General features: G+C 42.6%; 1 protein-coding gene across 1 annotated transcript; it reads right to left on the bottom strand.

Moving 5' to 3' along the window:
- Nucleotides 1-212: 212 nt before the first annotated feature.
- On the bottom strand, nt 213-8,691 carry LOC130493037 (TBCC domain-containing protein 1-like). Its single transcript, XM_056866811.1, has 6 exons — nt 8,353-8,691; nt 7,206-7,355; nt 6,439-6,805; nt 5,164-5,350; nt 4,574-5,071; nt 213-361 (listed from the first exon to the last, which is right to left on the bottom strand). The coding sequence occupies exons 1-6, from the start codon at nt 8,686-8,688 to the stop codon at nt 232-234; spliced, it is 1,668 nt and encodes a 555-aa protein (XP_056722789.1). The 5' UTR covers nt 8,689-8,691; the 3' UTR covers nt 213-231.
- Between the last annotated feature and the right edge of the window lie 4,798 nt (nt 8,692-13,489).

Raw genomic sequence — 13,489 nt, 5'->3', positions numbered from 1 at the left:
AGCTCTGATAGAGCTCTCTCAGCCCCACCTACCTCACAGGGTGTCTGTTGTGGGAAGGGGAAGGGAAGGTGATTGTAAGCTGGTTTGATTCTTCCTTAAGTGGTAGAGAAAGTCGGCATATAAAAAACCAACTCTTCTTCTTCAAATATGCAGTCTTTCTACATGAAGCAGCAGGAAAGATATGATCATAGTTTCAACTCACTTATCCGTGATGCTGTTTCAAAAGTTCCGCTATCCTGCTTCCTGTTTAGAACCTGCAGCAGGAAGCACCAGACTGTCAAGCTGCTGACGACTGCCAGTGTGAACCAGCCATTCGTAGAACTTGCTCTCCACCAACACCTGGAATGTCTTCCTCTGATCCCTGAAATGCATCAAAACAGTGGCCCTGGAGCACGTGGAATACAATTATAAACATATTCATAACATTTGAGTCCAATGCCTAACAGGGAACTTTTCATCCACAGTGAATACAAGACCAAGCAATGAAGGCATCTGTTCACACATAAACATGCTTTCACTTAGTGCATGCAGTTTTCATCAAATGAGACAATTGCCCATTTTATGTTTTTTTAAACCAGCAGCTTGTCTTGGGCCAAACCCTCAGGGTAGCTTACAATGATAAAAAACAAAGAAATATTGATGAAGTGCCTAACAGCTAGACACTGCACAAAATGTAAATTAAAAGAGACAAGCCCTGCTTCCATGCCTACAATGTTAAGAGGATAACACAAGGGGGGTATTCTAAAGTGAAATGGCTACAAGCCAATACAAAACCAAGTAGAGTATCCTTCTCAGATAAAAAGGAATCCATTCATAATTCCCAAACAAAAGAAAAAGGCTATTCTAAAATATACAACAGAGCAAACCTGACAATCTTCTGTGGGAAAACCATTCCAAAGAAGTTTTGATCAAGAGTCCAGAACAGGAAGAATGGGTACATACTCTTAAGGAAAACTGAAACCCTCCCTCATTCAGAGAAACATCACCAAAAAGAACCATCTCCATTCTTTTTCAGGTTGCTTATACCACCGGGGGTTGCTCAGAGACACATACATTTATTAAAAGAAAAGTTCCATGGAGCCTTCAATTCTAGTTCCAATTGGAATCCTCCATATACAGAGCCAGAGTGGTAGAAATACATAAGTAAAAGGCAGGGTTATAAACTCCCTTTGCTTGCAGTTCTTTGAAATCAGTTATGTCCTCTACTCAAAAATGCTCTTTTGCTCACTTAACAAGCCTGCTTCCTTATCAGCTGTTGGGTTAGGACTTTGGAGCTTTTAAAAAGAAAAAAGGTAGTTGAGCAATTGGTGAAGAATGGAACAGAACAGAGAAGTCCTATTTTTGTTTATGCAAATTACGAAGAATGTGAGTTTTGGAAACTTATTCCAGCTTCTTCTCAATCCAAATGTTACCATTCACCTGGCAGAAAGTAACAGTTCACTCCTTATTCAAATTATTAAAAAGTGCCTGAGACAGGAGAAAAATGAAACTGGGTACCGGTAGTTAGAACAAAAAGCAAAAAGAGAAATACTTGGGATGGGATGTGTGCAGGGAGAGAGGCCCATGTTACAAGTTTATACTGAGCTTGTAACTCAGTATGGTTGGAACCTGTTAGCGGTGCAGCAAAAGCACCATGATACCAAGTTCAGTTGATGAAGCTTCATTGCTGCATCCCTATTTATTGAATTTCCACTTACAGGAAGCATTCATACACAGGAACCTTCTAAGCAAAAAAGATGTGAATCTTAGCAAGAAAACACTGATATTATCTGAAGGGAATTATTACTTCAGAGCACTACAGTGAAAGGAAGCCTCTAACCCCCAGTTTTTACATTCATTCCTGTGTATTACCTGACATATTAAGGACTCTACCAGTTGCTACTGAGGATCAAAAGTTCTGCTACAGAACAATAAGGTTTTAGCCCCTTTATAGCATCCTCTCAAGGATGCTACTTTTCATGGTATTAGCTTCCCCAGCATTCCACTAAATTACTATAGTCTCCATAGACAAAAATTGTAAATAGCATGTTGATCCATGGACTATGTTCCCCATATGATTTCACTAACTTTGATGCTCCAGTAAAAACAAGGCAGGGAAAATATAATCACTACAGGAGGCACACAGTCAGCCACAGTCTCACACAGTGAGATTCTGTGATTTGTAAACAATAAATGTGCGGTAATCCTTTGTTTGCAAGACTTGCTCCTTCACACATACTACTGTCATATTACTGAACTGGCTCCAAATCTCTGTGCAGCAGGTTATGTGTGTGTGTTTTAAGAGAAATTTAAGATCATCAGATTAAGAAAAAGAAATCCATATGTATCAGGAGGCTTATACTACATACTAAACGGGCAAAATCAACCGCATCCCATACACATGCATTATTGGTTGTGGCCCTCCCCTTATGAAATGGTCTGCCTGATGAGGTCAGGAAGGCTCCCACCTTCCTGGCTTTCCGCAAGCTATGCAAAGCTGAATTGTTCAAGAGGGCTTTTTGCACAGATAATAAAGCTGAACGGTAACAATATGGTTCAGATAAAGGACTGGGGTGGAGGGTTAGGGACTGTGGACTACACCATTGTGTATAGTTTATACTGTCTGTTGCTGTAAGTCAGTTTGTTTTAATGTGTCATGTTGATACTTATACTGCACTTCACCTCTGGCTGGTTTTTCAGATCTCTACAAGTCAAATCCTACTGCACTGCCTTTTGGAGGTCCCACTTAGTTGATTGTACTGATTTATTCTATGTAAGCAGCCTTGAGTCCCAGCGACAAAGGCAGACTATAAACAACATAAATAAAATAAAAAATAAAATAAGTACTTCATGTGAAAACATCATTACGATAGGAAGGCGAAAATTGTGCCTTTCCTTACTGGGGAACTTCTTTAGACCAAGGGTTCCCTGGAAAGTACCCTGGTAACCAGCTGCCACCGCTCAGGACATCCTGAGAACATCTCGACTGATCCACTAAGCAATATTAGAGCAACAGCAAAAAAACTTTAAACCAACCTGGTAGTAAGAAAAAGGCAAAACAAAATACAGGGGAAAGCAGCACACAGCAGCAACAACACAGAGATATTAGAATGAAAAGCGATACAGTTGAACTAACCAGGCTAAACATGTTACTTATGCTGCGGCTGGTTCCTCAAAGCATGTGTAGAGTTCCTTGTGGTAACAAGAAGTTGAAAGAGTCCTTAATTCCTACCAACTTCCTGTGGAGCCAGTTTCCACTGAAGACAATTCCCATGAAAACCCTCATCTCTGATGTCAGAGCCTACTTTTAACAATCAGAGCCATATACAATATAGTCCTACCTCCATCAAGCACCTAGAAATGGTTCTGAATGTCCATGACAAATACGTGGTCTGGTCCAAACCTTTGTCCAAAAGGGATTAAGTCTGCCAGCATGGTCCAATGTGGAATGGAAGTAAACAGCTCATTCTGAAGGAATCTCTAGGGGTCTCCCAGATGCTCTAGGTGGCACTCTTGAGCCTAATAGGTTTTAGGGTTTCTGTCACTCACGTTATCACAAAGTTCTTTGTTCTAATGTTCTAAAGTCAAGATGTGGGTTTTCCAATTATATTTTCAATTTTAGATAATAGTTCAGTGCAACAGCTTGTGGCATTTAAGTGGTCCTACCCTCTACCACTTTGCACAACAAAACAGAACCATTAATCTTTAGCCAATGACCGTGCCTGCCCAACAAAGTCCACTTTTAGCTCATTCAGACAGATCAACTTAAAAATTGATAAAAGACCAAAGAAAGAAAATAAGGTAGTAAATTATCTCCAAAAGCAATTTACTATCCATAGCACAGTAAAAATGAATTGTCTGCATATTACTTTTGGGAATAAAGTACCCAAGGGGTGTCGAATTGTTACAAGGACCGGATAGGACATAAGTGCCACTTGGTCGGGCCGGGTTATGCCTTGCCAGTCCAGATCGAAAGTAGGGGGGGGGGTGACTGCCTAGACTTGCTTGCGGGCTCTCAAGGAGCTCTCAAGGAGCCAGACTGCGGTCCTTATGTTTGACACCCCTGAAGAACCCTATATGCTTCAGAAACAGTAACAGGCTTTACAGCGTGTTGCTTCATTTAAAAAGGTAAAGGTCCCCTGTGCAAGCATCGGGTCATTCCTGACCCATGGGGTGACGTCACATCCCAACGTTTACTAAGCAGACTTTGTTTACAGGGTGGTTTGCCAGTGCCTTCCCCAGTCATCTTCCCTTTACCCCCAGCAAGCTGGGTACTCATTTTACCGGCCTCAGAAGGATGGAAGGCTGAGTCAACCTTGAGCCAGCTACCTGAAACCAACTTCTGTCGGGATCGAACTCAGGTCGTGAGAAGAGTTTGGCTGCAGTACTGCAGCTTACCACTCTGCGCCACGGGGCTCCTTTTACCAACTAGATATTTACCAACTATTTTTCTGTACAATTTAGAAAAGCTAACAAAATAGTTCATAGATGCTCATGCCACAATGCTGAACTATGTCTATGAACATAGCTACATTGTGCTCTCAATCTACTACATGCAGCTAAACCTTCTCTCTTGGAAGAAGTTGGTACTTACTTGGTAAGCCCTGCCTCCTTCACAGTCTTCTGCCAGATCTGTATCCTCTGTTCTCGTTGGCTGAGTGCCTTCTGGTATGCAGGGGGCAGCCCACCAGGTATTTCTGTCGTGTCACCTTCCATTTCAAACGGAACAACAAAGGGGTAAAACTCTGAGGGTGAAAGGAATCTGAAGACCTTCCAGTCACAGTTATCTTTGCACACCAACATTGGATTGTCCCAGTAGTTAGGCACTGTGGCCAAGCCAGTCCTGCCCATATGGTCCTCAAGCATCGGATAGTGGGTGTGGAAGGGAGCAAACGTAATTGCTTGGTTGCCTAGTAGGATGAGTGGTCTGGTTGGAGTGAGGATGTGCAAAGTACAACTGGTGGTAGATGACAGAGACAGACGATGGCAGACAGCAATCACTTTGACACTGTCACAGCTATGGAGGTGAACGACTGTCTGCACTGGGCCCAGGACAAATGTGCTGTTCCTGCATTTCTCTATGCTCACAGACCTAAAAGAGAGAGGAAAGAGTAACTGAGTTGCGCAGGAAGAAACGTAACTTGGAAATACATTCCAAAGGCGGATCAGAGAAGGTGAACTCACCTCAGTGGAGACAGTAAATAAATGAAGGATTCACAGCAGCGATGAATCTTCACATGACTATCTTCTAGAGTATCTGAGCTCTTTGCCAGTGTTTGCTTGTAGACTTGACTCATCACAACTGTGCGGTGTGCTGAAGGGACCATGTGAGTATTGCAGGCTATCTTGGCTCGCTTGGTTGTTCCTTCAACTACAAGAATCAAGTCAAACATTGCTTTAAAAAACTAGGTTGTTCTGATTAATCCAATATACCCAGGGCGTCTATATTTGTGTCTTACAATCACAACAGCCTCAGAACAAATTAATCAGAGACTTTCACTGATTAAAAATTATTCAACTCATTTGAAGTTTTTTTTTATTTCATACTAAAATATGAAAAATCAAATAGATGAGATCTTATGTCAACCTGAGACCGAAACAGCAAATATCATTTCATAAAGAACACAGCCATGCTCCTGTGTTATCCAATTATCCACCTGCACATCCCATTCATACACAGGTAAATAGCCCTCTATATCCATTCAACAGTGAAAAGGTTTTCAGGTCTTTCACTCTTTTTACATAGCAATGTGAAAACATAGGCTAGTGCATTTTCCACACACTCAGAAACCTGTCAATTTCATTGCACATGAAATAAGACACTATAAAATTCAGTTCAGACACAAATATTTATAGCTATTTTATAACCTTCCATCTGCTCCATACTCTGTCTCTAAGGTTAGACAAAGCTTTATCATTCCACATTTTTAAAAAGAGACGGGTACAAGGTGTACATGTTGTTATGTTCTTAGTGATAACAGTGACAAGAAGCACAACTGAAAAACAAGCACTGAGAAGTCTTGTTAACTTTCTGCAGCTAACATGGAATATATTCTTGATGCTAGCAACTTGACCTACTTTGGCAATGTCAGAAGGAGATAGCCACACAATATCTAGTATGAATACAACCATGTCCTAATGGACGAAGCATGGGAGACCCTGGTTTAGCCTTTACCTACTGAACTGGGAACTTGCCAACTTTTACAATAAGGGTATTCATTCAACTACAAAAATGAGGATGCATGTTACAGGACTGAAATGTTCCATAAATTTTGCTGCCCAGATTGGTGGGAAAGAACTGTCATGAATATAGTTGATCAGACCACCAGCCCCTGTTCAAAGATGGTGTCTTACAGCGCAGGAGGTCTCTGGGGTTTTGTAAATAGGATAAAAAGGAAGAAGATGTTGCATTATGTTCCAAGACTAAAATAACCAGAGATAAAGAAAAATTAACTGTACCTTGCTGTGCCCATGCAAGCTTCTTCCCAGATCTGAGGCAGGCTGATGTTCCAAATGGGTTCCCAGTCAGGCAAGCCCTCAGCCAGCACTCCAGCTTGGGAAAAGAGAAAGCTTTGGAGATCTTTGAGAAACCACTGTTTGCATGCAGTGGCTGCCAGAGTGCAAGCTCATGCAGAGGATGGACAGTCCTATTGTTGTTCACAGACCCTTCAATCAGAAAGCTGAGAGCTCGAACAGCTTCAGGAGTTACCAGGCTATTATGGGTGGAATGAGAGGAGGCAGAGAGCTGGTCCGGATCTAGTAAGAGTTCTAGAAGATCCTGAAGGTGACTCTGGACAAAGGCTTGATGGTAGCTGTCATTCCAGTTCTGACATCAAACAAAGAGCAGGTCATCAGATATAAGATGAATTTGTACAAAGCCAAGTGACAATTCAACTCCATTCTTGCAAGTTTGCTAACCACTGCAAATAGTTACCCAGTATAAAAGGAACCAGAAAACAGTAATTTATACTGTACTTCCTTAAGGTGAAAGTCACTGATCTTTTTTTCCCTAATAGAGTATTTTTGTTTAAAAAAATTAATTTGGGCAAAGATATTGTCGTTGTTGGTTTTAAGAATACAATGAAAGTGGTGTTGAATGGAATCTTAGAATGCACAACATATTTAAGAGTTATATTCTATATATGCCAAGTTCTTGTCTTCAAATAAAAGCTTGGAAGCTGCTTCCAAAGGAAAATAAACTTCGCAAGAAAATCAATTCAAAATACCTTAATTTGATTGGACGATTCTCCATTTAGGCTGTAAGACTTGGATTTAAGATTTGGCCACTCTTCTCCAACCAGAGATGTCCTTAGAGAAACTTTATTTAGTTGCTGAATATAGAGGAACAGCAGGAATTGCAGGGTGTCTACAGATAACTAAATGAAAAGACCAGGAAAAAAGTTTAAATTTTAAAAACAGAACATTATTTTTAAGAACCATTTTATTCAGCAGAGATGAACCATCTTATGTTCAGAAGCAGATCAGTATGGAGGAGTGAGGGAGACATAGACTGACCATTACTTTTAAAAACTAGAGGCAACTTCAATGGATAAACACTCTGACCTCATGCTAGATTATGGTCCACATGTACCTGAAGTGTACCTTGAATCACGAGATAAGGAAATAAACTTTTGTTTTCCACATTACGTGCAGGAAGAGCAAAAACCAAAGACATTGCTATGAAGAACATAACCAACCAATACAACTCTTGTAGGTAACCTGAGAACATCTATTTCCCTCTCCCCTGACTCTTTCTGCATCCTTTAACCGTTTAAGGAATTGCAAGTATAGAAAGGCCTTCACCATGGCACATTTAGATATTTACTGCTCGCAGTCCTGGAAGGCTGTTTTAATGGAATCGTATATAGGAACAGAGTCTGCTCCTGTGATCAAAAGTCTATTGAGAATCTATCCCACAATACATTCCAGTGTCCAAGATATGAGGCTGAATGCAACAGATTTTTGCAGACCATAACATTCCACTTCCCCAGAAGGTCAGATCTGGAGAAATTAGTCATTATTACTGGCAGACAGGAACAAATTAATTACTCTCCAAATGGCAAGATTTGCTGCTGCCTTCATGAAGAATAAAAGGATGATGGGACATGCTGACCAATGTATGCCTGACCTGTGGCTGTTCCACTCTGGGTCACTTGTCTCTAATTTGTCTCTAGACTGTATGGTCTTTTTAAAAATTAGAGATATACATGTTAATGATGAATTTTTATTATCATATTTTTCTTCTTAAAGATTTTATCTTGGTATAATTTTACTTTGTTTTGTATTGTTGCTATGGCTTTTCTTTCCTAATGCAATAAAGATACAGGAACATAACCGAGATTCCACTAAAAATTACAAGATGACATTCCATGCCTTGTTCCGTTGCTTCTCTGCTTCCTCCTCAGTTGCGCAGCTCGACATCACCTCTGCCCATTCCAGTCGCTCCTCTGCAGTCCGTTCAACAAGACTGTCAAAAAGCTCAAAATATAGCCAAGCCAAGTCCTTCTCTAATTGCAGCTTCCCACAGGCAATGTGTCGCCACATAGGCCAGAAAAGGTAAGGATAATAGCCCTCACTAGAATGCATCCGGACATAAGTAGACATCTTTCGTAGATAATGTAGACCAAACTTGGACGGAGGAGGGATTTGCAAAGCTCCCACTATGAAAGGTTCCATCTTCACCCACAGATTAACTGTAAATTGATCCATTTTATCCAGTGACTAGAATCTCACATCTATATTTTCTCTAGAAAATAAAAACAAAAATTTTATTTATGTTTATTTTACAAAATTTCTACCCACCTTTCTGTTCTTACAAGGGCAACCAAGGCGGATAATAATTGAAAACATACGTGATAAAATCACAGTTTAAAACCATTAAAATCAACCCCCCTCAACAAACATCATTAAAACAATTAAACAACAGAGTTAAAATACACATGAAGTCATAAAAACAGCAATTAAAACTTTGGTTAGGGAAGGAGGAATAATTGAGGGAATGCCAAATAAAACAAAAATAACCCTTCACCCACTGGCAAAAGACAGCAACAGAGGGGTACAGATGAATCTCCCTAGGGAGAATTCTAGAGAGTTAGCACCATGACCAAGAAGGCCCTCTCCCAGGTTGCCACCCACCTAATTTCAGAAGGCAGGGGCACCCGAAGCAGGTCCTCCAAAGATGACCATCGTGGTCAGGCAGGTTCATAAGGGATTAGGCGGTCCTTCTCATATGCTGGTCCCAAACCAAATAGGGCCTTGAAGGTCAAGTTCAGCACTGTACCTGAAAACCAAGTGGGAGCTAGTATAGATGGGCCAAGACTGGAGTGATATGATACCTAGGACCCACTCCAGTCAACATCCTGGAAGCAGTATTCTGCACCAACTGAAGTTTCCAAACACTTCTCAAGGGCAGGCCCACATAGAGCACATTGCAATAATCTAATCTAGATGTAACCAGGGTATGCACCACAGTGGCCAGATCTTTTCTGCCCAGGAAAGGCTGCAGTTGGCTAACCAGTCGAAGCTGGTAAAAGACACTCCTGGCCACAGCTGCCACTTGCTGATCCAGCAGTAGGTCTGGGTCCAAGAACACCTTCAGACTACAGACTTGTTATTTCAAGGGGAATGCAACCCCATTCAGCATGGGTGACACCTTTAATCATGGGTGAGATCTTCCACCTACTAGTAGCACTTATGTCTTGTCAAGATTAAGCTTCAGTTTATTAGCCTGCATTCAGTTCAAAACTGCATCCAGGCATCAGTTCAGTGTTTCTACAGCCTCCCTGGGATCAGGTGGAAGCAAGAGATAACGCTGAGCATCATCCGCATATTGGTAGCAGCTCAGCCCAAATCTCTAGATGACCTCACCCAGACGTTTCATGTAGACGTTAAAGAGCATGGGGGACAAGATGGAACCTCATGGGACCCCATAGGTCAAAGGCCAAGGGGCTGAGCAGCAGCCTCCCAGCACCACCTTCTGAAACCCTACAAGTGCCTCCCTATTCCAGACCAGATAGGCAGTCCAGAAGGATACCATGATCGATGGTATCAAAAGCTGCTGAGAGGTCCAGCAGAATCAACGGAGTTGTACTCCCTCTGTCCGTCTCCAGGAGCAAGTCAATCACCAGGGTGACCAAGGCTTGTTTCAGTCCCATAACCAGGCCAAAACCTAAATTAGAAGGGATCTTAACAATTTGCCTCATGCAGGAAAACAGAGTTGTTCAGCTACCACCTGTTCAATCTCCTTGCTCAAGAACGGCTGGAAATTATTGAGATCTCCTGGGTCAACAGTAGTCTTCTTTGGAAGCAGATGCACCATAGCATGTTTCAAGGTTGGGGTGACCTCCCCCCCTCTTAAGGAAGTATTAACTTCCACTCAGATCCATCTGGCTCCAGAGACTGATCATCTTAATAGATCCCCGCCCCTGAAGAGTCTTGGTATCCTTGTAAGTCTAACTCATTTATAAAATACAGTGTACGAAGCAGAGGTACATAAATGGAAGGGTCGTTGGAATCAACTGTCATGCTGGTGGTCATATTTGGCCCTGGGGGCTTCAGCTTTCTTGCACTGTTATAGGTTCTGCTCACCTATTCCCACTACTCACTATTCTGCCTCTTTGGACAATTTTCATCTGATGAGTAATGGAGGTAGAAAAATCTAGCATTCAGAGCAATCTAGAATTAGGCTGAATAGCTTCCTGCCTCTACAGATAACTGGAGTAAAAATTAAATTTGGCAGAAAGTTAAAAAAGGTAACGTTTTCTCCCTTTCCTTTCTACTTTTAAGCGGCATAAAGGAAGGGCTTTTCCCATCAACGAAGAAAAGACATAATGAGACTGCACCTTTTAAAAACAAAAATGGGTCTTGCAGCACTTTAAGAACTAACAGATTTATTATAGCATAAAATTTGCAGACCAGAGTCTATTAGACACTTGAAATCTTGTCTTCAATTAGCAGATACTTAAGGGGGGATCATAAACAAGTCAAAAGACTATTAAGTGCAAGAGATACAGCCTGTGTTATTTCTATAAACACGTTTTGAATCTAGCACAAGGTTTCACAAGTCCACAAACATTTACGCTAGAATAAAAACTTCAGTTTTTAAGTATCACAAGGCTCCCGCTGATGTTGCCTGCAGCAGACTAACATGGCTAACCCTTTCAGAGTTATCAGCATGGAAGTTATATTTGTACAAAACCCAGACCTACACAAGAGAAGCAGAGACTCTTCACAGCAGCCGCCCTTACAACCTGCCATAGTGCATAAGCTACAGTCCGTCAGGTCGCCATCAAAGACTCTCTCTGTTTGTAAACGTGAGGACAGACCGGGGGGGGGGGGGCAAAAAGCCAAACTGTTTGGCGCCAGGATGAGGAAGGCGGGATTCACCCGCCGCAGCAGGGCATCCCCGTCGGGAACACCGCCAACCGCTGCACCCAGGTCACCCAGTACCACCCCCCGTTCCGTTCCCACGTTCCTGACTGGAAGAAGCCAAGCTTCAGGGGCGCTACTTTAACGCAGAAGAGCACAACGTCCGCCTGCGTCCCTCTCCAGTTACCTGCGCGCCTCAGTTCTCGCGACGGACGAGGAGGTTTCGAACAGCCACGCCCTCCGCCCCACTGCGCCTGCGCATCAACAGAAAAAAACGGGTTTCTGATCCGACCGCACTCTCCCTTACCACAGAGACACTCGCCTAGAGCGATGCTTTTGCAACATCGGGAAGCCGCCCAGTTCTCCTCTTCTGCCAAACCTTTTCCCGATCTCTATGGTTTCTCTTGGGGAAATCGCCACGCCGTCAGTGGTGGAGGGATTCCTCAATGGACCTGGGAACATGTTTTGTTTTTTGTCGGCAAGTCACTGCTGATTTGCAGCGACCTCGTAAGATTTTCAAGGCAAGAGACGTTCGGAGGCGGTCTGCCACTGCCTGCCTCCGCGTCAGGTACTCCTTGGAGGTCTCCCATCCAAATACTTGCCAGGGTCGAGGTGGAGAGTGTGTGACTGGCCCAAGGTCACCCAGCAAGCTTCCATGGCGGAGTAGAGATTCGAACCTGGGTTTCCCAGATCTTAGCCCGACACTTTAACCACTGCACCACTCTGGCTCTCCCTGAGAACGTGGACCGCGTAAAATTGAGTGAAGCAGGAGAATGACAGTTTCATCGTCTGGAATTTCGTCTTCCTCTTGCTCCTGGGGGGGGGGGGAGGACAGTTGAATGGAGCAGTGTTTCCTGACCCTAAACTGGGTTGCAAGGCCTGTGAAAGCGGGTCCCAAGCTTTTGCAGTTTTAACGATTTGTTAAAGGAAGATTATAGATGGAAATATATTATGCTCTCTCACCCAGGCTTTATTTTGTGTAGAAAATGTGATTGTATTTGTATGCCCCCCCTTTTCTGGAATGGCCTGCCTGAGTTGGTTAGGAAGGCTCCCACTTTCCTGGCTTTCTGCAAAATATGCAAAACTGAATTATTCAAGAAGGCTTTTCTATACAGGCAATAGAGTCACACTGTACTAAATGTTTCACAAAATTCCTTGGATACGTTATTAGAGACTAGTCTATATACTACATTGCATTGCTTGCTGAAACTAGGGTCCTACTATGTAATTTTTACTTCATTTAATGTGTCATATTATGCTTTGCTTCAGTTGTTTTTAGACTTCAGGTTGGTTCTACAACCCTAGTTCCAATTGCACTATTCATTGAATGACCTATCCTGTTGATTGTATTGACTCACTCTGTGTAATCCACCTTGAGTCCAAGTGAAAAAGGTAGGCTATAAATAATGTAAATAAAGGGATCTAAATAAATGTAGTCCTGTGTTCCTATTCCCATATTGTAGGAGGGTATGTGTGAGAGAGGCTGTAACTTTACTACAAGTCAGCAGTGTATTCAGGAACATACATCATAGCCACCCTCTTGTGAACTCAGAGTTAAATAGTAGTTTAAAATGCTGCATTGGAAGTTATAACACCTGCAACGGTCACATGCACATTGTAATACTGTAACTTGCTCTATGCAGGGCTATCTTTGAAGTTGCTCCGGAAACTTCAGTTGGTCCAAAATGCAGCAGCATGGGTCCTTACAAGGACCCTTTGAAGAGTGCACATTCAACCCTGGCTCCAAGTTGAATACCAGATCAGATTCAAGTTTTTGATTTTGATCTTTAAAGCCCTAAATGGTCTCGTATCTGTGGGACCATCTTTCCCACGATGCTCTCCAGAGAGCATTATCCTCAGTCAGTAACAACGGTAGTCCCCAGCCCCTAAAATATCTGGCTTTTTGGCTCTGGCTCCAGCCTGGTGGAACTCTCTATCAAATGAGTCTTGAGGCCTCTGTGACCTGGTTGAATTCCGCAGGGCCTGTAAGACAGAGATGTTCCGCCTATGGTTGAAGACAGTATCGTTTCCACTCTAGCTGGTCGCCCGGCCAAGGTGTGCCCTTCTTCTCCTTTCCCTTTCCCTGTATTTCTTCCCTTTCCCATTCCTTTTTCTTTCCCTCCTCTTGTTCTTTTGTTGTTCT

Source organism: Euleptes europaea, unplaced genomic scaffold (assembly GCF_029931775.1).
Source record: "Euleptes europaea isolate rEulEur1 unplaced genomic scaffold, rEulEur1.hap1 H_5, whole genome shotgun sequence".
Lineage (NCBI taxonomy): Eukaryota > Metazoa > Chordata > Lepidosauria > Squamata > Sphaerodactylidae > Euleptes > Euleptes europaea.
The sequence above is the reverse complement of the archived record's forward strand: the minus strand, read 5'-3'. Positions and strand labels throughout refer to the sequence as shown.